Genomic DNA, 21,221 nt, shown 5'->3' with positions numbered 1-21,221 from the left:
GTAATGGGATCATGGGGGTGGTTTCCCCCATGCTGTTCTAATGATGGTATGTGAATCTCATGAGATCTGTTTTTTTTTTTTTTTTTTTTTTTTTTTTGATGGATGGAGTCTTGCCCTGTCACCAGGCTAGAGTGCAGTGGCGCAATCTTGGCTCACTGCAACCTCCACCTCCCAGGTTCAAGCGATTCTCATGACTCAGCCTCCTGAGTAGCTGGGACTACAGGCATGCGCCACCAAACCCAGTCAATTTTTGTATTTTTAGTAGAGATGGGCTTTCACTATGTTGGTCAGGATGGTCTTGATCTCTTGACCTCGTGATCTACCTGCCTCAGCCTCCCAAAGTGCTGAAATTACAGGCATGAGCCACCGCGCCTGGCCAATCTGGTGGTTTCATAAGAATCCGGCATTTCCCCTGCTTGCACTCACTCCATCCTGCTGCCCTGTGAAGAAGGTGCCTGCTTCTCCTTTGCCTTCTGCCATGATTGTAAGTTTCCTGAGGCCTCCCCCAGCAATGCAGAACTGTGGGTCGATTAAACCTCTTTCCTTTATAAATTACCCAGTCTTGGGTATTCCTTCATAGCAGTGTGAGAATGGACTATATACAACCCCCAGTGATTGTTGACAGGAGTCAGGATAAGTAAACTGTAGCACATTCCCATTAGCCACGTGGGAATACCATGCAAATGAGTGAATAGCTATGGCCAATCAACATGGGTATGAAACTTAATACTGAACAAAAAAATTGTTTTGGCATGCTTGATGTTTGATTCTACTTTTACAAACTTTAAAAAATATAAACTAAATGTATATTGTTAAGGATTACATTTATATATTATTAAGGGATGTGTTTTTAAAAAAATTTAAAAATCAATAGGACAGTAGAGACAAAATTCAGGAGAGTGGCTACAACTGCATCAGGAGGAAGAGGAACACAGGGTTAACTTTTTTGGTAACAGCTTCATTGAGATATAATTTACATACTGTTGACGGTGACTGTGAGACCTCTGTTCTTGTCTTCTTGGTTAAAATAATTTTAACAAGAGACACAGCCATCGACGAACAACAGAAAGCAATTTATTGCAAAAGAGAAAGAACACTCTGAAAGCTACGTGTGAAGAGAAACAGCTGAAAGTAATTTAGTGCAAAGGTAAAACTCTGAAAGGTACACTCTGAAAGGTACGCTCTGAAAGATAAGTCAGAGTGGGCTGATCGAGAGTGAGTCAGCGAAGACTGGCTCTGAGGGGACTCCCTTTGTGAGAATCTTACATGATTATTCACAGGGGGTGGGAAGAGGTGTGTTCCTAGTAAGCATGTTCTGGGTGGTCCTCTGGGTGCACGTGAGCAGTTGTTGTACATGCTTGTTCCTGCACCGCATGTCTCATTACCATCTTAAATCTCTACCCAGGGGTGTGTTTTTTACTATTATAATGAGCAAAGGGTCATTCTGAGGACAAGCAAAGTTCAAATGCACATGCTCTCTACAGGGGAGAGTCCCCACTGGAGGTAGTTCTGCTTGGATGAGCTTGATTACAACGTGAGTGCTGAGGTTTGTTGTGCTGTTGGTGCGGTTGCTGTGTCCCAGTGAACGCGGTTACAGGGCTCATGGTGCTGTTGACAGGGTGGTTGCCATGTCCCAAGTATGTGGTCATCTCCTTGATTATCTGTCCTGCCTCAATACCATATAGTTTACTTACTAAATTGTATAATTCAATACCCTTTAGCATATTCACAGAGTTACGAAACTAATACCACAATCAACTTTAAAACCTTCTCATCACCTAAAAGGAAACACTGAACCTGAGTCTCCTGGCCCTTCCATCCCTAAATAATCGTTACAATCATGAATTTACTTTATGTCTCTGTGTGTTTTCCCATTCCTGACAGTTCATAGAAATGGAATCATATCCTATATGGCTTTTGTGACCAGCTTCCTTCACTTATCATGTTTCCAAGCTTCCTCCATATTTTAGCATGTATCAGTACTTCCTTTTTATGGCTGAATCATATTACATCATACGACTATACCACGTTTCGTTATCCATTTGTCAGTTGATGGACATTTGGGTGTGTCACCTTTTGGCAATTATGAATAATGCTGAGTATTAGTCAGGGTTATTAGTCAGGGTTCTTCAGAGAACCAGAACCAATAGGTTATCTGTCCATCAAGATTTCTTAAAAAAAATTAGCTCATGCAGCAGTCACAGAGGCTGAGAAGTCCCACCATTTGCTGTTTGCAGGCTAGGGACCCCGGAGACTCAGGAAAGCCAGTGGTATCATTCCGTCTGCATCAAAAGACCTGGGAACCCGGGGAGCCGATAGTGCAAACCCCAGTCTGAGGGCAGGAGAAGATGAGGTGAGCTGTCTCAACACAAGCAGTGAGGCAGACAAAAACGGGACGAATTCCTTATTCCTCTGCCTTTGTTCTATTCAAGCCCTCAACAGATCGATGCTCCCCACCCATGTAAGGGAGGGTCATCTGCTTTACCCATTCCACCAATTCAAATGCTGGTCTCATCTGGAAGCACCTCACAGACATGCCCAGAAATCACGCAGCATCTGGGCACCCCATGGCCCTGTCAGATTGACACATCAAATTACCCACCACTGTTATGAACTGTGTGGACATCTGTGGACAGGTTTTTGTGGGACAGGGCTTATTTAAGAAACTGGTTATTTCCTATTTCTTCAACTAGGTTTACTGATACCTGAGTGTTTTGTTATTATTTCTAGTGTTTTACACTTATGTTGCAAGTATTCTTCTATACGGATATAAGATGCAATAAAACCCTTTATTTATTTATTTATTTATTCTGAGACATAGTCTCGCTCTGTCACCCAGGCTGGAGGGCAGTGGCATGATCTCTGCAAGGTCTGGCCTCCACTGGCGCCCAGGTCAAGCGGAGTTCTAAATTGCCTCAGCCTCCAAGCAGCTGGACTACAGGCTGTCACCAGGCCAGCTAATTTTTTGGGGAGTCACAAGCTCTGCCCAGGCTGCTGGAGTGCAGTGGCGCGGTCTCGGCTCACTGTAAGCTCAGCCTCCTGGGTTCCCATGTCTCCTGCCTCCAGCTCCCGGTGGCTGGGACCCCACCCACAGAGCGGCCCTGGCTTGGCAGCCCGGCCTAATTTTTGTATTTTTAGTAGAGGCCGGGGACACGTGGTCTCGATCTCCTGACTGCCTTGATCCATCGCCTGCGGCCTCCCAAAGTGCTGGGATTACAGGCGTGAGCCACCCGGCAGCCTGGCCGGCCGGCTAATTTTTTAGTAGAGGCGGGGGACTTTCCTGCACTGTTGGCAGGCTGGTCTCCAACTTCTGATCTCAAGTGATTCACCCACCTTGGCCTCCCAAAGTGCTGGGATTACAGGCATCAGCCACTGCGCCCGGCCAAAACCCATTAAAATTATATGTAGCCCAAGATATTCCTTGCATATACACAGAAAGATAACATTGCCTCTAGAAAGGGGAGCTGGGTTGCTGGAGGCTGGAGGTGGGAAGAATGGAGGCTTATCTTTCCTTTTATAGCCTTTTATACAATTAAACAAATATAGAGAGTGTATATGTGAACAAAAATGTAAGTATTCCAAGCTTCTGTAGGCCTAGAGCTCACCATCTGGCCGGGTGTGACCTGCCCTACCCCGTTCTCTGTCGGTAGAACTTTGACACCTTTCCTGCTCATCATAAACAGTAGGGAGACAGCGAATTCTCAGTCCACCGGCCCTTGATTTGCAGACTCTCCTTTCCTATGGCTCCTGGACGTAATTTCCTGACACCGTGAACAGCTTGGATTCGGTGAAAAGCCACAAGCGCAAGCATGAGTACAGTGATGTTGCTTCCCAACTCCACCCTGCACGGTCTGGTTGGTCACTGTGCCCACCCTCCTGAAATCCCTTCAGCGGACCGCATGTGGAAGTCCTCCTGCCCAGGGAAACAGGGGTGTGATGTGGTTGCAAGGGGAGGGCAGGCATAGGATGAACTGAGATTGCTGGACTGGAGGTCCGCCCCTAAAAAGATGATGAGCAAGCCCCAGTGGGACCGGCCCACAGGGCTCTGGACAATGGGGCAGGAGATAGTTAGCCAAGCCAACCCCACTGTCTCCCTCTAGAAGGAATACTTTGAAGATTGTCCCACTGCAACCCAGAGGAGAATGGAGTGGAGGTGCTGAGAGAGGCCGTCTCCACGGGACAAGACCGTGTGGGCTGAGGGAGTAGCTGGTCATGCAGAGCTGCTGTGGCTCTCAAAGAGTTTTCCAGTTCTGGCTCCAGTCCATCTGCATCCCCACAGTAAAGCTCTTTGTTTGTTTGTTTATAGCCTGAAGAAAGTAATTTAGTGGTCCTTGCCCCCATGCCCCACAGTGAGGATGCTCAGCTCCCCCCAGCCCCACCCACCCCTTCCTGTCCAGTTTGCTCAGGACCGGACAACTATCTGCAGATGTCAGAAGAGATACTTATTTGGAGCTTGGGTAGCATAAGCATGCAGGTGCCTCAAAGAAGCAACCTCTACACACCCAGTAATGGGTTTTGTTTCCATTTGGTGCGGAATGAGTGTTTCTGAACTGTGGGTGAGAGGCAGAAAGGGGAGTGGTTTTCAAACTGCGGTCCTAGCAGCCTCACTCTGTTTCCAGGGTAGAGGAATGTGCCTCCAATGACATGGTTTGTCTAGGGCCATGGGGTTTGAGGTTGGTGGAAATGTCCGCCTCTCCTAGCAACCATCATTCCCAATTTGGAGGCATGAGTCTCAGTCTCTCTGGGGCTCCTCTCTCCTTTTTGAAAATTTCCCCCATGGTCTCTGTCTCTACATCCTGCCTTGCCCCCACAACCACTGGCTCTTGCTTGTTCCACCTGAAACCTGGTGATTGTCAGCTGTGCCCCTGACCACACTGCCACTAAGTCCTTCTCAATCTAGATCCTGAGCTCTGATTCCTCTTCTCTCTGATTTTCATGCTCCCTTGCCTACTTGATATGTACTCTGCCCCTGTTTGAAGACGGAAAATTTCACATGAACCTTGATCTATGTTCTAAAATAGTTGTATATGGGCTGGGTCACGGGGAAAACGAAACTCAGAGCTAATTTAAGGCTGGACACAGAGTCAGCAACACACAAGACATCATCTTGAAGGAAGGATGGCTTTGGTAAGTCCCCAGAAAGGGTTTTAAAGCTTTGATCTGAGGAACCACCACCGTGTTAGTGGTGACTATGTGTGTTCTCCTTGTTGGTCTACAGCTCTGGCATGGAGGGCACATGGGCACACGCTGAGGTCTGGGGGTCTGGCTCTCTCAGACACCGTGGGAAGGAACCATGGCACTGGGTTATGAGCCCAGAGGGTCCCCAGCCTCAGCTGCTGCATGGGGTCTGGTTCTACTGAGGCCAAAGTTTGGGTTTATGCTTTTCCAAGCCCTCCTCTGGCCACACTCCCAGTGGCTCCGCTAAGCCTCCTGAAGGCAGGAATGGTGGGCTCAGGGAGAGCAGCCCTTGGTTCACCACACAGGCCACCTCCTCCGTCACACCATCCTCAGTGGGTGGGATGAGCTGAGGAGGGAGGGTCCAGGGAAAGGGCTCCATCTATGTGGGTGGTGATGGGGGCTGACAGAAAGGGCTCTGTCTCCCTTGCCTCCAGGCAGGGCCAGTTCCTCTATGTTCCCTCCTTCCCTCCAATCCCTTCTTAGGTTCCTTCTTCCTTCAGGCCCAATAGCAGCCACATTTCCTGAGTGCTCAGGGTCCAGATACCATGCTAAACACTTACTTAATCCACACCAGGTAGTTAATAAGCAATCCTATGAAGTAGGCATAGTACTGCCAACTTCACAGATTGGGGGAATGATATTCTGGTAAGTATTAGAGAGGGGGCTGCCCAAAAGGCAGAGAGGGAATTTGAACTTATGAGGGTCTGACTCTAAAGCTTCAACTTAAAAAAGAAAGAATGTATTTAATTTCAGGAGGAATATGTGAACACATTCACCTTATTTGTAAAACCAAAACTCTAGGCTGGGCAGCATAGTGAGATCCCATCTCTACAGAAAATATTAAAATTAGCCAGGGATAATGGTACGTGCTTATAGTCCTAGGTACTTGGGAGGCTGAGGTGGGAGGATCACTTGAGCTGGGAAGGTTGAGGCTTCCTACAGTGAGCTGTGATAGTGCCGCTGCATTCTAGCCTGGGTGACAAAGTGAGATCACGTGTCAAAAAAAGCCAAAAGCCAAAACCAAAAATGATTAGTATAAAAGCTATTGTCCCCTTTGACCATCTTTCCCATCTGTACAGCCTTTCCCCTCGGTACAGCCTGGTGTGTATTCTTTCAAATATTTTTCTATGTTTTTGCATACATATATGGCTACCTTACAAATACTGGTTTGTAGCTTTGGGGTTTGTTGTAGTTTTGAATTGCATTCTCTGAGGACATTTCAGTGAGGAAATGCTTGAATCTTTTCCTTTATTTACCAGCTATTGGAATAATATGGTGATTCTTTTCTGTCCTCCAAAGATGCCTACTGTTTTTAAAAAATGTCCTTATGAACACATGGGTTTTAACGTATTTGATGTGTTTCAGTCTGTGTACAGTTATTATTATTATTTTTTTTTGATGCTCAAATTGTCCCTTATTTGGTCAAGTTGACTCTTGACCCCTCTAGTCAAAGGCTTTACTTTTGTTTTTTAATTTCAAGATTTTTGGGGGGGAATATGTGGTATTTGGTTACAGAAATGAGTACTTTAATGGTGATTTCTGAGATTTTGGTGTACCCATTATCTGACCAGTGTACTCTGTATCCAATGTGTAGTCTTTGTTTGTTTGTTTGTTTGTTTTGAGATGGAGTCTCACTCTGTCGCCCAGGCTGGAGTGCAGTGGCACGATCTCTGGGTTCAAGCAATTCTCGTGCCTCAGCCTCCCAAGTAGGTGGGACTACAGATGCCTGCCACTATACCCAGCTAATTTTAGTATTTTTAGTAGAGATGGGGTTTCACCATGTTGGCCAGGCTGGTCTCGAACTTCTGACCTCAGGCAATCCGCCCACTTTGGCCTCTCAAAGTGCTGGGATTACAGGCGTGAGCCACCACACCCAGCCCCAGTGTGTAGTCTTTTATTCCTCACCCACTCCCACCCTTTTCCCTGAGTCCCCAAAGTCTCTTGTATAATTATTATGCCTTTGCATCCTCATAGCTTAGCTCCCACTCATGAGTGAGAGCATACGATGTTTGGTTTTCCATTCCTGTGTTCCAATTCCATCCAAGTTGCTTCAAATGAAAGGCTTTACTTTTAACTATAGCTCCCCACCAGATTCTGAGTTGACTGGCACTCTCGCTGCCCTCAGCAGCAGTTCAATTCCTTTGTGGCCTGGCTCAACTGAGTTACGGGGAGGAGGGGTGCTGGCTGGCACCATAGCATACCGGAAACAGAACTCTCGTGGCAAGGGCTGTCTGCCATCTGCCATTCTGGGTGTGGCCAGGGCAACATTCCTCCCACCCATGCACCCTCCAGAGGGGCACTGCCCTACCACCAACTCCAACCACACCCTGCCATCCCTTGCTTTAATTTTAGCCTGAGCTCAGACTTCAGCTGCCCTGGGCTTGCCTAGGACATTCTGGGATGGTTAAAGGCATTAATGTTGGAAACTTTCAGCCCTACCCTTCATTCCTGCTCTTCTACTTACTAGGCAAGTTAACTAACCTTCCTGAGACTCCATGTGCTCATTGTCAAGTGGGGGTAATGATAGTTTTCACCTAAAGGAGCGGTGTGTAATGTGGGTCAAGTGTCCGCCTGCCTCTGACATGTTGGGCGTCGCAAGTCAGAGCTCTAGAACTCGTAGGAATCACTTGGGCTCAGGCTCATGGCAGGTGGCCCTTAAAGAGGCATTTTAGGCTTCCTTGGGAATCATGCAGTCACTTGCTGACAAAAACATACTCTGTGCATAAAATGCACTCACATTCAGCCTGGGCACATCACTCTATCACACTCCTGTGCTGCACATTCATGAAAATCTCCCTTAAAGATACTCTCTTCATCTCCTCCTTGTCCCCTAAAGAGCACCTTTTCAGTCCTGCAACCCCAGTAAATGAAGGTGCTTCCTACACATGTGAGCAGTGCTCCTTCTCTCCTGTTTCCCGCAGGTGATGAGCAGAGGGAATCTGCAGGCTGGGCTGGGGCTCCTTGCAGGTCAGGCCCTAGAATGTTTCCTGCAGATGACTTGCCTCTGCCTGTTTCTGGTTTTTCTGTTGCAGCCTAGACGAAGACGAACACTGAGACCTGGAGACCTGATTGAGATTTCTCGCTTTGGCTATGAGCACTGGGCCATCTACGTGGGACATGGCTATGTGGTCCATCTGGCTCCCCCCAGTAAGGATGGGTTCTCTTTTTAAGCACAAGGGTTGAGATCAAGAATGTGAAGAGATGCACAATTATGTGCTTGTCCTCACTTCAGGGTCTAGCAGAGTAGGCACTCAATACGTAATGCTGAATGAATTGTGCTTTTCCTGCTAGATGTAACAACTGCTATTCTTCTTTTGCAGTAAGTTGGTGGAGAGACTATTGACCTTTATTCCATTATAGAGTGGGGTTCAGTCTGACCAACTCATTGTGCTTGGTGAGCCTCCCTCCATGGGATCTCCTATGCATTTGTTGTTCTGGAGGTACAAGCCAGGGTAAGAAGCAGTTACTTCCTTCACATAGCTTACAACTGAGCGCATCGTACAATGGAAGGAGCGCGTAGGCCTCCCAGCTCAACAGAACCAGTTTGGAATTGTGACTCCTCTGCTTACAGACTGTGTGCCTTGAGCATGCGGCTTCACATCACTAAGTTCAGCTGCACCTTCTATAGAGCAGGGATGAGAATCCCTATGTCCCACCTCATGGAGGGATGAAATGAAGGAAGGTACAGGAAAGCACTGGTGCAGGGCCTGGCCAGGGGCTAAAGCAACCTCCCTTTCCATCTGAAGCATTGTGGCATCAAAGAAAATTCCAAAATACTGGAAACTACTCAAGTGCAAGACATCAGGGGATTGGTCAAGTAAAATAGATATACCTGCGTATAATGGAATGCTATGCAGCCATTAAAATAGTTGTACAGCAGGTGTATATATACACTTTATACACATCTATATATACACACATAGATGTATATATATCTACATATACAGATGCTCTGAGTTTCACTTTCCCTGTGACCCAGCCCAACTTTCTATGTGTATATGTACACATACAGATTTAACTCTTTTTTTTTTTTGAGACTGAGTCTCGCTCTGTCACCAGGCTAGAGTGCAGTGGCGCAATCTCAGCTCACTGCAACCTCTGCCTCCCGGGTTCAAGTGATTCTCCTGTCTCAGCCTCCCGAGTAGCTGTGACTACAGGTGCCCGCCACCATGCCTAGCTAATTTTTTGTATTTTTAGTAGAGACGGGGTTTCACCATTTTGGCTAGGATAGTCTCAATCTCTTGACTTCGTGATCCACCCACCTCAACCTCCCAAAGTGTTGGGATTACAGGCGTGAACCACCACGCCCGGCCCAGACTTAATTCTTATAGAGATTGTCATGATGAGTCAGTGACTGCTGACAAATATTTAAGACTCTTGAGAGAATACAGTGCATAACACGTATTATCAATATGACTAATAGGAAGATATGTATACGTACACATACAGACTTGGACTGGGTCACCAGGGAAGTGAAACTCAGAACATCTATATATGTAGATATATATGCAACTCTTTTCAAGAGTTGTAGAAATATTGATACTTATATATGTATATATGCACATCTATATCTATATATAGATGTGTATATAAATGAAATCAAATCAAGCTAGAGAAGTTTAAAAGGCTTGTTGCACATACAAAAGAACAGTTCTTGAATCCAGAGACTTTGAGCTAAAATGACAAGAAGCTTGGCTCACAGCAATTATAGCTCGGTTTACAAAGTTATGTAAATGAAGAAGTACATTGTTTTCTGTTGTAATTGACTAGAGACTTACATCCTTTTAAGGTAGCAGTGCTGCATAAACTTACTTATTTGTATCTGAGTGGTGAAACTGTGAGGTCACATTGACATGTGACTTTAAACAATTTGGATATGCCCTGGTTACTAGGTCCAATTACAGGCTATAATAGGCTATAGGTCTACTTTTTCCTCCACGTTTTTGGGTGAGAAAAGCCTGATTGTTGCATTCACAGACAAACATGTAGAGGGCTTAGAATAGTTGGGTAGTCCTAGTGTGAAAGGATTCTGTAAAGCCTGTTTAAGTTCAGTAAAGGTTTTCTCATGTTTTATTTACCATGGAGGAAGTTCCTCAGTGCTATTTTTGGTTAGTTAATAGAGTGGAAATGGCTGGGCACAGTGGTTCACGCCTATAATCTCAGCACTTTGGGAGACCGAGGTGGGTGAATCACTTGAGGTCAGGAGTTCAGGACCAGCCTGGCCAACATGGCAAAACCCCATCGCTACTAAAAAAAAATTCAAAATTTAGCTGGGTGTGGTGGTACATGCCTGTAGTCCCAGCTACTTGGGAGGCTGAGTCATGAGAATCACTTGAACCCGGGAGGCAGAGGTTTCAGAAGCCAAGATTGCACCATTGCACTCCAGTCTGGGTGACAGAACGAGACTCTTGTCTCAAACAAAACAAAACAAAACAAAACAAAACAAACCATCAGATCTCATGAGATTCACTTACTATCATTAGAACAGCATGAGGGAAACCGCCCCCATGATCCCATTACCTCTACCTGGTCCCGCCCTTGACATGTGGGGATTACAATTCAAGATGAGATTTTGGGTAGGGACACAACCAAACTATATCAGGCATGTTCCCAGTGTGTCACTATTCTGAACAGTCTACTGTTAATACTCTCCACAAGCCTTCTGGCATACACAAAAAAAAAAGAGTGGAGAGGCCAATAAAGAATAATTTGGGTTCCGGGACTTGCAATATCCTGCAAGCCTGAGGAATCCTCTGAGTTGTCTTTCAGTTACAGGTCAAGGAAAATTTGGATATTATTTATTCTTTCTGGGCACAGAAATATTCCTTTTTTAGATAAATTATGACCTAGATAATGAACCATGTCTTATGAAAGTTGAAGCTAATCTTGAGAAGTCTTATACCCCTTATAAGCTAGTTGTTATAAGAGATATGTTGAGTAAATTTCTGAGTCCTCTTTAAATGAGGAACACAGAAACAAATCTGCATTTCTGGGAAACATACTGCATTTCTGGGAAATTTCAGGGGTTTTAAATTTTTATGTAAAACTTGTGAAAAGTATAATGGAGCCTCAATAATACTATCCAAGTATACTGTTGACTTCTCCAAGTAAAATTTAAAAAATATTGACTTTCTCTGTCTATTGGGCTGCTAAAGAAAGCAGGGCATAAGTCCACAATGTTGACATGAGGATAGCTTAAGTTTTATTTATGGTTACAGCTAGCATTTTGGGGAAATCAGAAGAATTTTAAGTTTTTCGTTACATGGTAATGAGTGGTCTAGGACTATTCAAACTATGGCCTCCATTTTAGTTTCTCTTTAAGTGTGTGCATGTGTTTAGCTTTTAAAAAATCAGACTTATTTAATAATAATTTACAAATAGTAAAATTTATCCTTTTTAGTATGCAATTCTATGAGTTTTGACAAATGCATATGACTATGTAACCATCACCATAATCTAGTTATAAAATAATTCCCTAATTTTCTCTGTTCAGCTGAACCCATGGTTGGAGTGGCCCCAAAAGTGGTGTCAGGGGAGTTTCTTCAGGGGACTGACCCCAAAAATCCTGAGATGGGGCCAGTTTGGATTCCAAAGAAAGAAGCACTAAATGCCAGGCTGATCAGTCCAAAGCATTTATTAGGCGAACTTATATGCAGAGGGCTGAAGGGTCCTCTAATTGGACAGCAAGACAGTAGATGTTCTTCCCAGGAATGTCCAGAACAAGGGGGTTGGGTTATGAGGTTCACATGAGGGTTTAAAGAATTTGGTTCAAAGCTGGGGCTAGTTTCTACGTGCTTAGCAACACATTTGCTCTTTCAGTGTTTCATGCAACAACCTAAACAACTTTATCCGTGCCAGGGAATGAATGTTAAAGGCTCCAGCTTGGGTTCAAGCCTGCAGAGGGCAACATGCAGCTAGTCGGGTCACAGAGTGTCAAGGCATTCTGTGTTAGTCAGGACAAAGAAAGAAAGTGGGGGAAAACTGGGGAACACTACACCTCATCCCGTGAAAATTCTCCCGTGCCCCTTTGTTGTCAACCCCCATATATATGCTCACACCTCCAGTTCCTGGCAAGCTATGATCTTTTCTCTGTCCCTGTGGTTTTGCTTTTTCCAGAATGTCATATAACTGAAACCATACAGAATGTAGCCTTTTGTGTCCAGTTACTTTAACTTAATGCATTTAAGATTGATGTATGTTGTAGCATGTGTTAGTACTTTGTTCCTTTTTATTGCTGAATAGTATTCCATTGTATGGATATACCACCATTTATTTATTCATTCACCAGCTGAAAGACATTTGGGTGATTTTCAGTTTTTGACAATAATCATTAGAACCACTATAAATGTTCCCATGCATGTTTTTTTTTGTAAGTGTGAACACAGATTTTTATTTCTTCTGGATATATACCTAGGAGTGGGATTGTAGGGTCATATGGTAAGTGAATATTTAGTTTAATAAGAAACTGGCAAACTGTTGTCCAAAGTACCTCACCAGCAATACAGGAAAGGGTGCTATCTATTGGGGAGAAGGAAGAACCGCATCCCAGAACTGAGAGACTGAGGGGCAGGAATAGGAGAGTGAGAGGAAGAGGGGGAAGAGAGGGGCATGGGGGAGACTGACAGGTGGAAATAGGGGGTGAGATGTTGGAAGACTAGGGGCAGAGATAGGAAAACTATGGAGCAGAAAACAGAATCTTAGAAGCCAAGAAGGCAAGACATTGGGTTAGGGGATATAAAGGGATAGAGATGGAGGAGACAGTGTATTTTTCTCATGAAAATGAATAAATTATTGTTGACATATTTTTATACCTGTATTAATCTTGTTTCCTCCAGCTCCCCTTCTTTTTAGGATCTGCAGTCCGTCCAGGCAAGACTGGGTCTGACTCGTCTGTTTCTCTCCTTGGCAGAGGGTCTTTCTGGCCCCTATTCCTGCTCCTGTAGCTGGAGTGAGCTGGGACCAAGACATTTGTTTAAATGCCATTTTGAAAAGAAAAGAAAAATCAGTAAAGGAAAGTGTGAATACACACCTAAGTTTAGAAGCTAGTCGTTAGATAAACTGGCTGTTCAGAAACTGACATTACAACAGGCTTTCTTTAAGCTGGGCTGCTTCTAGCAGGGTCCATTGTAGACCCCTGGGTCCATCGGGCCCTCCCTGAGGGTTCTGGGTGCTGTCACTTTGCCTCTGTTTCATTTCAGCTTCCCAGGAGGCTGGGGTTCCCTTTAGAGGCCAATTGGAGAATTTAAAGCTGGAGGGCATGGACATCCCCTGGCCTAGTTCCTCTAATTTGAAAATGATGACACCAGGGTCCCAAGATGAGAAGGGCTTTTTCTGAAGACACACAGTAAGAGAGCCAGGGCCAGAACCTGGGGGCCCTGGATTCCCGGGACAGGCTTCTGTCTTGTTCAGCTGTTTCCTTTCCTATTGTTTCAAAATGCCACCCTTACCTACTGGAGCTCCCACAGCACCGTCTCAGGGCAATGGAGTGACATTTTCTTTTCTCTGCCTTTTTGGAGATAAGATGTCACTCTGCTGCCCAGGCTGCAGCGTAGTGGCACAATCACAGCTCACTGCAGCCTGTAATTTCTGCGCTAAAGCAATCCTCCAGCCTCGCCTCTGGAGTAGCTAGAATTACAGGTATGTGCTGCCATGACCAGCTAATTTTTGAATTTTTATTTTTAGAGACAGGAGTTTTAGTACATGGTGCAGGCTGGTCTCCAACTCCTGGCCTCAAGTGTTCCTCCGGCCTTGGCCTTCCAAAGTACTGAGATTATAGGCACCCGGCCTGGAGTGACTTTTTCTAAGCCACAAGCTAGTGAGAGGCAGTTGGGACTATGGCCTGGGGCTCTTTTGCCTCCTCTGTTTGCCCTGTACCACTCTGCTTTGACTGTTGACTCTTTCAGGTATATCTAAACTCACATGGTCCTTTAGAGCTCAGGTTATTTACTTTAGAAATGAGGAAACCAGAGCCTAGGGACCCATGGTGACTTCTCCCAAGTCACCCAGGCTTGGGTCTTCCCTGTTTTCAAGTTTAAGGCCAGGCAGGATGGACAGGTCCTTCCACAGCTCCTCCTTCTCAATGGTGCTCGGGGCACTGAGCTGGCTCGGAGCACTACTGGCTCCACCGAAGTTGGAGCCAGCCCTGAGTCCCCCAGGCCCTGCCCAGGACTGAACTCACTGTTTGCACAGGTGAAATTGCTGGAGCTGGTGCGGCCAGTGTCCTGTCTGCCCTGACCAACAAAGCCATAGTGAAGAAGGAACTGCTGTCTGCCGTGGCTGGGAGCGACAACTACAGGGTCAATAACAAACATGATGACAAATACAGGCCACTGCCTTGCAACAAAATTGTCAAGCGGGCAGAGGAGTTGGTGGGGCAGGAGTTGCCTTATTCGCTGACCAGTGACAACTGCGAGCACTTCGTGAACCATCTGCGCTATGGGGTCTCCCGCAGTGACCAGGTGCATCTTCAGACTGTGTCCCCTTCCCAGGAGCCAGGCCACTCCCTCAGCTGCCAGAGGCTGGGTCCCTGCTGGGGCCAGGGCGGGATAGAAATAGACATGAGCAAGACAAAATAGCAGATATGAAACCCCTGCCCTTGAGGGTGTCACATTTGGGGTGGGGACAAGGGTGGGGGGATATGCAAGTTGGCAATGTAGACCAGTGCAGTGGGTTGGGGGGGTGGCCACAGAAGGGAGTCACAGCCTGAAACAGCCCTCCACAGCCCTAGAGGCAGGCTTTATGATTCCCACTTTACAGATGGGGAAACAGAGGCTCACCATGCTTAAGTAACTTGTCCAAATTCATTGAACTCCTAGTTATTGAGTCTCTAGTCCATGTCAGCCATGGTGAAGAGGGGGAGTTAAACCTACATGTGTTCTCTCCAAGGGCCCAGATCAAGGAAGGCTTTGTAGAAGAGGTAACAGCCGAGCCCAGCCTGATTTAATTATGTTGATTAATCTGAAAGAAAATGAGCTGGAGATTACCAGGGAAGGGGAGCAATAAGGGCTATAGGCAGAGGGAACAGCGTGAGCCAGGAAGGGGAAAAGCCCAGGTCATATTGGGCAATTTTTTTCTGTAAAGGGCCAGATAGTAAATATCTTAGATTTTGTGGGCCAGGTGGTGTCTGTCTTATTACGCTGCTGCCGTAGCTTTGCAGCACAAAAGCAGCCACAGACAACATATAAACGAACAGGCAAGGCTGTCTTCCAATAAGTGTATTATTTATTTTTTACAAAAATAGTTCACAGTTTGGATTTGACCCACGGGCCATAGTTGGCCAACTTTTGGATACAGGGTCTCACAAACTTTTTTTTTTTTAAAATACAGGATCTCACTCTGTCACCCAAGCTGCAGTACATCACGTGGAGTTCGAACATGGCTCACTGCAGCCTCGACCTCCCGGGCTCAAGCAATCCTCCCACCTCAGTCTCCTGAGTGGCTGGGACGACAGGAATGTGCCACCATGCCTGGCTAATTTTTGTATTTTTCTGTAGAGATGAGGTTTTGCCATGTCGTCCAGGCTGGTCTCGAACTCCTGGGCTCAAGCAATCTGCTTGACTCGGCCTCCCTTGGGATTACATGAGTGAGCCACCACACCCAGTCCAAGACAACTTAAAAAAGCACATATCCTTTCATACATTCTTAGATGACATCAAACACTTAAAAAAATCATAAATGTAAAACATTTGTAAAGGAAAGGATGGATTTTGGTATATTGCATATTACATATTTGTGTACGTATTTTCTTCACAATCTTGGAGTTGCACATTTAGCTCATTCAGTTAGGAAAAAATGTCTTCCGTGTAAACAGTAAAGCCAGGTGTTATTTTCAAACCAATCAGCCTAATCAGGCTTATTTTGACATTCAGAAAAAAACTGACAATTTTTCAATTCAAATTAATGTATTAATGCACAGTTCCATGACAACCATCTCACTTTAGAATTCTCATTCTAAAGCAGCAGACAGATGAGGCAGGAGCCTCGACGTGGTTGCACATTCCTTTCTGAAGCCCTCCCTGTTTAGGAGCAATGCATTCTTTTTTTTTTTTTTTTTTGGGACGGAGTCTCGCGCTGTGTCACCCAGGCTGGAGTGCAGTGGCGCGATCTCGGCTCACTGCAAGCTCCGCCTCCCAGGTTCACGCCATTCTCCTGCCTCAGCCTCCGAGTAGCTGGGACTACAGGCGCCCACCACCACGCCCCGCTAGTTTTTTGTATTTTTAGTAGAGACGGGGTTTCACCATGTTAGCCAGGATGATCTCGATCTCCTGACCTCGTGATCCACCCGCCTCGGCCTCCCAAAGTGCTGGGATTAGAGGCTTGAGCCACCGCGCCCAGCAGCAATGCATTCTTGAATCCTCCCTTACTGGTGTCTAGGAGTGTCTACACCTTAGCCTGTGCACCATAGATTCAGGGCGCGGAAGGATTTAGCTCTTAGGAGAAGGAGAGGTGATAAAAAGGGGAGATGGGCAAGGAAAATCCACACCTTCTGGAAACAAGTGCCCCAGGAGAGAGGCCAGGCTATTAACTGAGAGCGTGCCAGGCCATGCTGGGCACTGGGGCATGGTGGGACATGCTCTGGAACTCAGTGGGAACCCTGCTGACGGGGTCTCCCCTCGGTTGAGCTGAGGAGGGTGGACCTATCTTTGGATGGGAGGGGTGTCGGAAAGGGATTGGGGATGGGCTGCCTTATCATGCATCTAAAAGCTCTTCTATAGGCCGTGTGGAAGCCACGAAATCAATCTGGAAGACCCCAATTTTAGGAAGTGGTTGGCCCTCTGCTGTGCTTCTGAGGGGTCAGAACTCAAGCCGACGGGGAAGACTCAGGGGAGGCAGTTTTCTCTGATTTAGTTTGTCCCTTGTCCTTGAGCCTCTCTTGTTGAACTTCATCTGCTGCAGGTCACCCATTAACTTGCCTTTCTTTCTTCCTCTCCCTCCTTCCTTCTCATCTGACTCTGCGTGTCTGGAAGGACCCTCCTCTGTCTGTCTCTAGCTCTCGCTCTGTAAGAAAGTGGACTTGTGAGAACTGCAGGACTCTTGGCACACAACGCCATCCAGCCCCTGCTCTAATAGATGACCAAGCTCTAGCACTGCTTCTAGCAAAATAAGGCTGTGTCCGTAGGATGACCCCAGGCCCACGATAAATGCCTGCCTAAGAAAGCCGTCTGCTGCCAGGAGAATTTACCGTTTGTTCTAACCAACACCGGACAGAGACGCTGGCCCTTTCTTAGAGTGTTTATTAAAAAGGACTTGTAATTATGAATCCTTCCTCTGTCCCTTTGAAACATAGATACAGTCATCTCTTGGTATCCATGGGTGGGGGAGGGATTGATTCCAGGATCCCCTGAGGACACCAAAATCCATGCATGCTCAAGTCCCTTGTATAAAATGGTGTGATATTTGCATATTACCTGTGCACATCCTCTCATGTACTTATTTTATTTTAGAGACAGCATCTCACTCTGTCACCCAGGCTGGAGTGCAGAGGTGCTCCACTGAAATGTGACCTCAGCTCACTGCAGCCTCGACCTTCCTGGGCTCAGGGGATCCTCCCACCTCAGCCTCCTGAGTAGATGGGACTACAGGCACACGCCACCACACCCGGCTAATTTTTGTATTTCTTTTTCGTAGCAATGGGGTTTCACCACATTGCCCAGACTGGTCTCAAACTCCTGGGCTCAAGTGATCCACCTGCCTTGGCCTCTCAAACTGCTTAGGATTACAGGCATGAGCCACTCATAATTACTCATAATACTCAGTGCTAAATGCTATGTAAATAGTTATACTGTATTTTTTAAATGTGTATTATTTTTTATTGTTCTTTAAAAAAATTTTTTTCTAAATGTTTTCAATCCACAATTGATTGGATCCATGAATGTGGAATCCATGGATATGGAGGGCTGACTGTATATCTCTTACAACTCTGAAGCGTCTTTCTCAAGGACCTGAGAGCCAGTCCTTTGAAATATAATCATCAGGAAGGACAGAGCCTTTGCCCCATCTCTGTGGGAGGGTAGAATCCTAACTTTGATAATTGCCAGCTAGCAGACACAGCTGGCCTCATGGTGTATTCAGGGACTAACCCTTTGTAATATTTCATCTCCCTGACTCTACTGAGCCCTCGCTCACCCGTCTCCCTACTCCTCCATCTCCTTTTAAAATGTCAGTCACCTCTGCACAAACTGGAATGGAGCTCAGCTCTTTCCCTGCTGTCGGTAGAGACTGAATCAAATCTGTTTTTGCTGTTTTAAGTTATGTCTGGCTTTGTTTATCTTTGACACTTGGAAATAATTCTGAGTGTATTTGAATAAAATGGTTCTTTTTTCCCCTTTCTTTTCCCCAGTCACTCACATGTTTTAAATTCATTGATACTCCACAGAAATCTGCTGTTTGGTTGCTGGTTTAAATATTTGCTTCTCTGTCTGTGAGGGGCTTAAGTGCCTCTGTTGGGAAGTCAGGCAGATCTGAGCCTTGTCACTCACTTGTCAGCTGTGTGGCTTTGCGTGAGTTCTTTTTTTTTTTCGAGATGTAGTCTCACTCTGTCACCAAGGCTGGAGTGCAGTTGCGTGATCTTGGCTCACTGTAACCTCTGCCTCCTGGGTTCAAGCAATTCTCCTGCCTCAGCCTCCCAGGTAGCTGGGATTATAGGCACCATGCCTGGCTAATTTTTGTTTTTTTTTTTAGAAGAGAGGGGGGGGGGTCTCACCATGTTGACCAGGCTGGTCTCGAACTCTTGACCTCAGATGATCTGCCCACCTCAGCTTCCCAAAGTGCTGGGATTGCAGGCGTGAGCCACTGCGCCCGGCCTTTGCGTGAGTTCTTTACTCTGTCCATCCTCAGTCTCCTCTGGAAAGTGGGAATTAGAATCACTACCTCCTAGGGTTGTCAGGCAGATTAAAAAAATACTGGGCCTGGAGAGTTCCCAGCACCGTGCTGATATCTAGAAAGCAGCCATTCTCACAGTCTTCACCCCTACCCCCCACCCCATGTTGTTTCCCCCAGTCGCTCCAGTGCTGGTCTCTCAGAGACAGTGGCGCAGGCAGGGGCGGACCCACAGGATCGCAGCAGGCTGTCTTGGCTAGCTCCCAAAAGCTGTGCCAAGCACACCGACCCTCAGGGGTCAGCCTCACATCTCTTCGGTTTTTTCAGCGTATCCTCTTCCTTCTGCAGAACCATTTCCTGTCAGCACATAAGTGAGGCAATCTTATTTATTAAAGCACACCCTCCGTGCTCCTCACAGTCCAGCATTCATTCAGCAGATGAATTATGAGTGTCGACTCTGTGCCTGGCAGTGGGATCAGCACCTGGGACAATGAGACCAATCCAGGCGAGGTCCCTGCCCTCAAGCCTTGGGTAGTGAGAGTTCCCAGGGGTGATTTCCCAATTTTACATCTGCCTCAAGGGCCCCAGTCGGCCAGCCCTGACCTAGAACATCTGGGCACTGCCCCTCTGTCCTTGCCACAGCCACACTCTGGGGGTTTATTATGCTTTTTGCATAATAAATTATTATTATTTAAATTAAATAATTAAATATTATTATTTAAATTAAATTAAATAATAATTAGTTAAATTAAATTAAATATTATTTAAATTAAATAATATTATTTAAATTAAATTAAATATTATTATTTAAATTAAATAAAATAATAATTATTTAAATTATTAAATCATTTAAAATTAAAATTATTTCAAAAATTTTAAATAAAAATTAAATTAAAAATTATTTAAATTATTTAAATTATTATTATTATTTTTTAAGACAGGGACTCACTCTGTCACCCAAGCTGGAATGCAGTGGTGTAATCTTGGTTCACTGCAATCTCTGCCTCCTGGGTTCAAGTGATCTTCCTGCCTCAGCCTCCTGAGTAACTGGGACTACAGGTGTGCACCACCACTCTCAGCTTTTTTTTTTTTTTGTATTTTTTGTAGAGATGGGGTCTCCCCATGTTGCCTAGGCTGGTCTGGAACTCCTGGGCTCAAGCGATCGGCCCATCTCGGCCTCCCAAGATGCTTGGATTGCAGGTGTGAGCCACGGCGCCCGGCCTGTCATGCTTTTAATACCCACAGGGTGGATCTGGTTTCCCTCCTTTGACTCTGTGTATATCACACCTATGGCTTTGTTCTTCCATTCATTCTGTGCCCACCAGGCATCTCCACTCCTCTTTCCTGGGTGGCCTGACCTCTTGGCATCCCCTCTCCCAGCCGATATTTGTTCCCTCTGTGATTCAGATGAAGAGGACTGGGCCAGATGAGTCTTTCCGGAGCCGTAGTTTCCTGGTGTATGTATCGTGGTCCTGCCCTGATGCTGAGTGTGCTCTGCCTTCTCTTCCGCTGCAGGTCACGGATGCAGTCACGACAGCAAGTGTGGCAGCAGGCGTGCTGGCTGCTGCAGGCCTTGTGGGGTTGCTGCTGGCCAGAAGCAGGCGGGAAAGGCAATAAATCCAAGAAATTGTCCCAACAACAACAAATTCTTATGGAGGAATATTATTTAGCCAGCAGGAGTGGAGTTTGGCTTACTGATTTTACTGTTGTGTGTTCATGAATCTTTATTTTAATGGAGTTAAAAGCATAGGAAAATTTATTTGGAAATGCAGCTTAGTATGAATTCTATTAAAGACATAATTGGGCTCTGCTATGGACTGAATGCTTGTGTTCCTCTCACACCCCAAATTCATATGTTGAACTCTAACCCACCTGTGGGAGGGTATTGGAGGTGGGGTCACTGGGAGGTAATTAGGTTGTGAGGGTAGAGCCTCTAGGATGGAATTAGTGTTCTTATGTGAAAAGGAAGAGTCCAGACCGGGCACAGTGGCTCATGCCTGTAATCCCAGAACTTTGGGAGGCCAAGGCGGGAGGATCACCTGAGGTCAGGAGTTCAAGACCAGCCTGGGCAACATAGTGAAACCCCATCTCTACTAAAAATACAAAAATTAGCCAGGTGTGGAGGCAGGTGCCAGTAATCCCAGCTACTCGGGAGGCTACGGTATGAGAATTGCTTTAACCCGGGAGGCAGAGGTTGCAGTGAGCCAGGATCATGCCATTGTACT

At 46.0% G+C, this 21,221-nt stretch overlaps 1 protein-coding gene across 2 annotated transcripts; it reads left to right on the top strand.

Annotated features, from left to right (window-relative positions):
* The first annotated feature begins 4,458 nt into the window (after nucleotides 1-4,458).
* On the top strand, nucleotides 4,459-20,809 carry PLAAT2 (phospholipase A and acyltransferase 2). Of its 2 annotated transcripts, none has more exons than XM_021925627.2 (4): nucleotides 4,459-5,127; nucleotides 8,211-8,325; nucleotides 14,368-14,636; nucleotides 17,145-17,690. In XM_021925627.2, the coding sequence occupies exons 1-4, from the start codon at nucleotides 5,119-5,121 to the stop codon at nucleotides 17,280-17,282; spliced, it is 531 nt and encodes a 176-aa protein (XP_021781319.1). In that variant the 5' UTR covers nucleotides 4,459-5,118; the 3' UTR covers nucleotides 17,283-17,690. The 2 variants fall into 2 exon arrangements, with proteins under 2 accessions (XP_021781319.1, XP_003909700.1); XM_003909651.5 differs by lacking the exon at nucleotides 17,145-17,690 and adding an exon at nucleotides 20,512-20,809 and having other exon boundaries at nucleotides 4,591-5,127.
* The last annotated feature ends 412 nt before the right edge of the window (nucleotides 20,810-21,221 follow it).

Source organism: Papio anubis, chromosome 12 (assembly GCF_008728515.1).
Source record: "Papio anubis isolate 15944 chromosome 12, Panubis1.0, whole genome shotgun sequence".
Lineage (NCBI taxonomy): Eukaryota > Metazoa > Chordata > Mammalia > Primates > Cercopithecidae > Papio > Papio anubis.
This window is presented reverse-complemented; position numbering and strand designations above follow the sequence as displayed.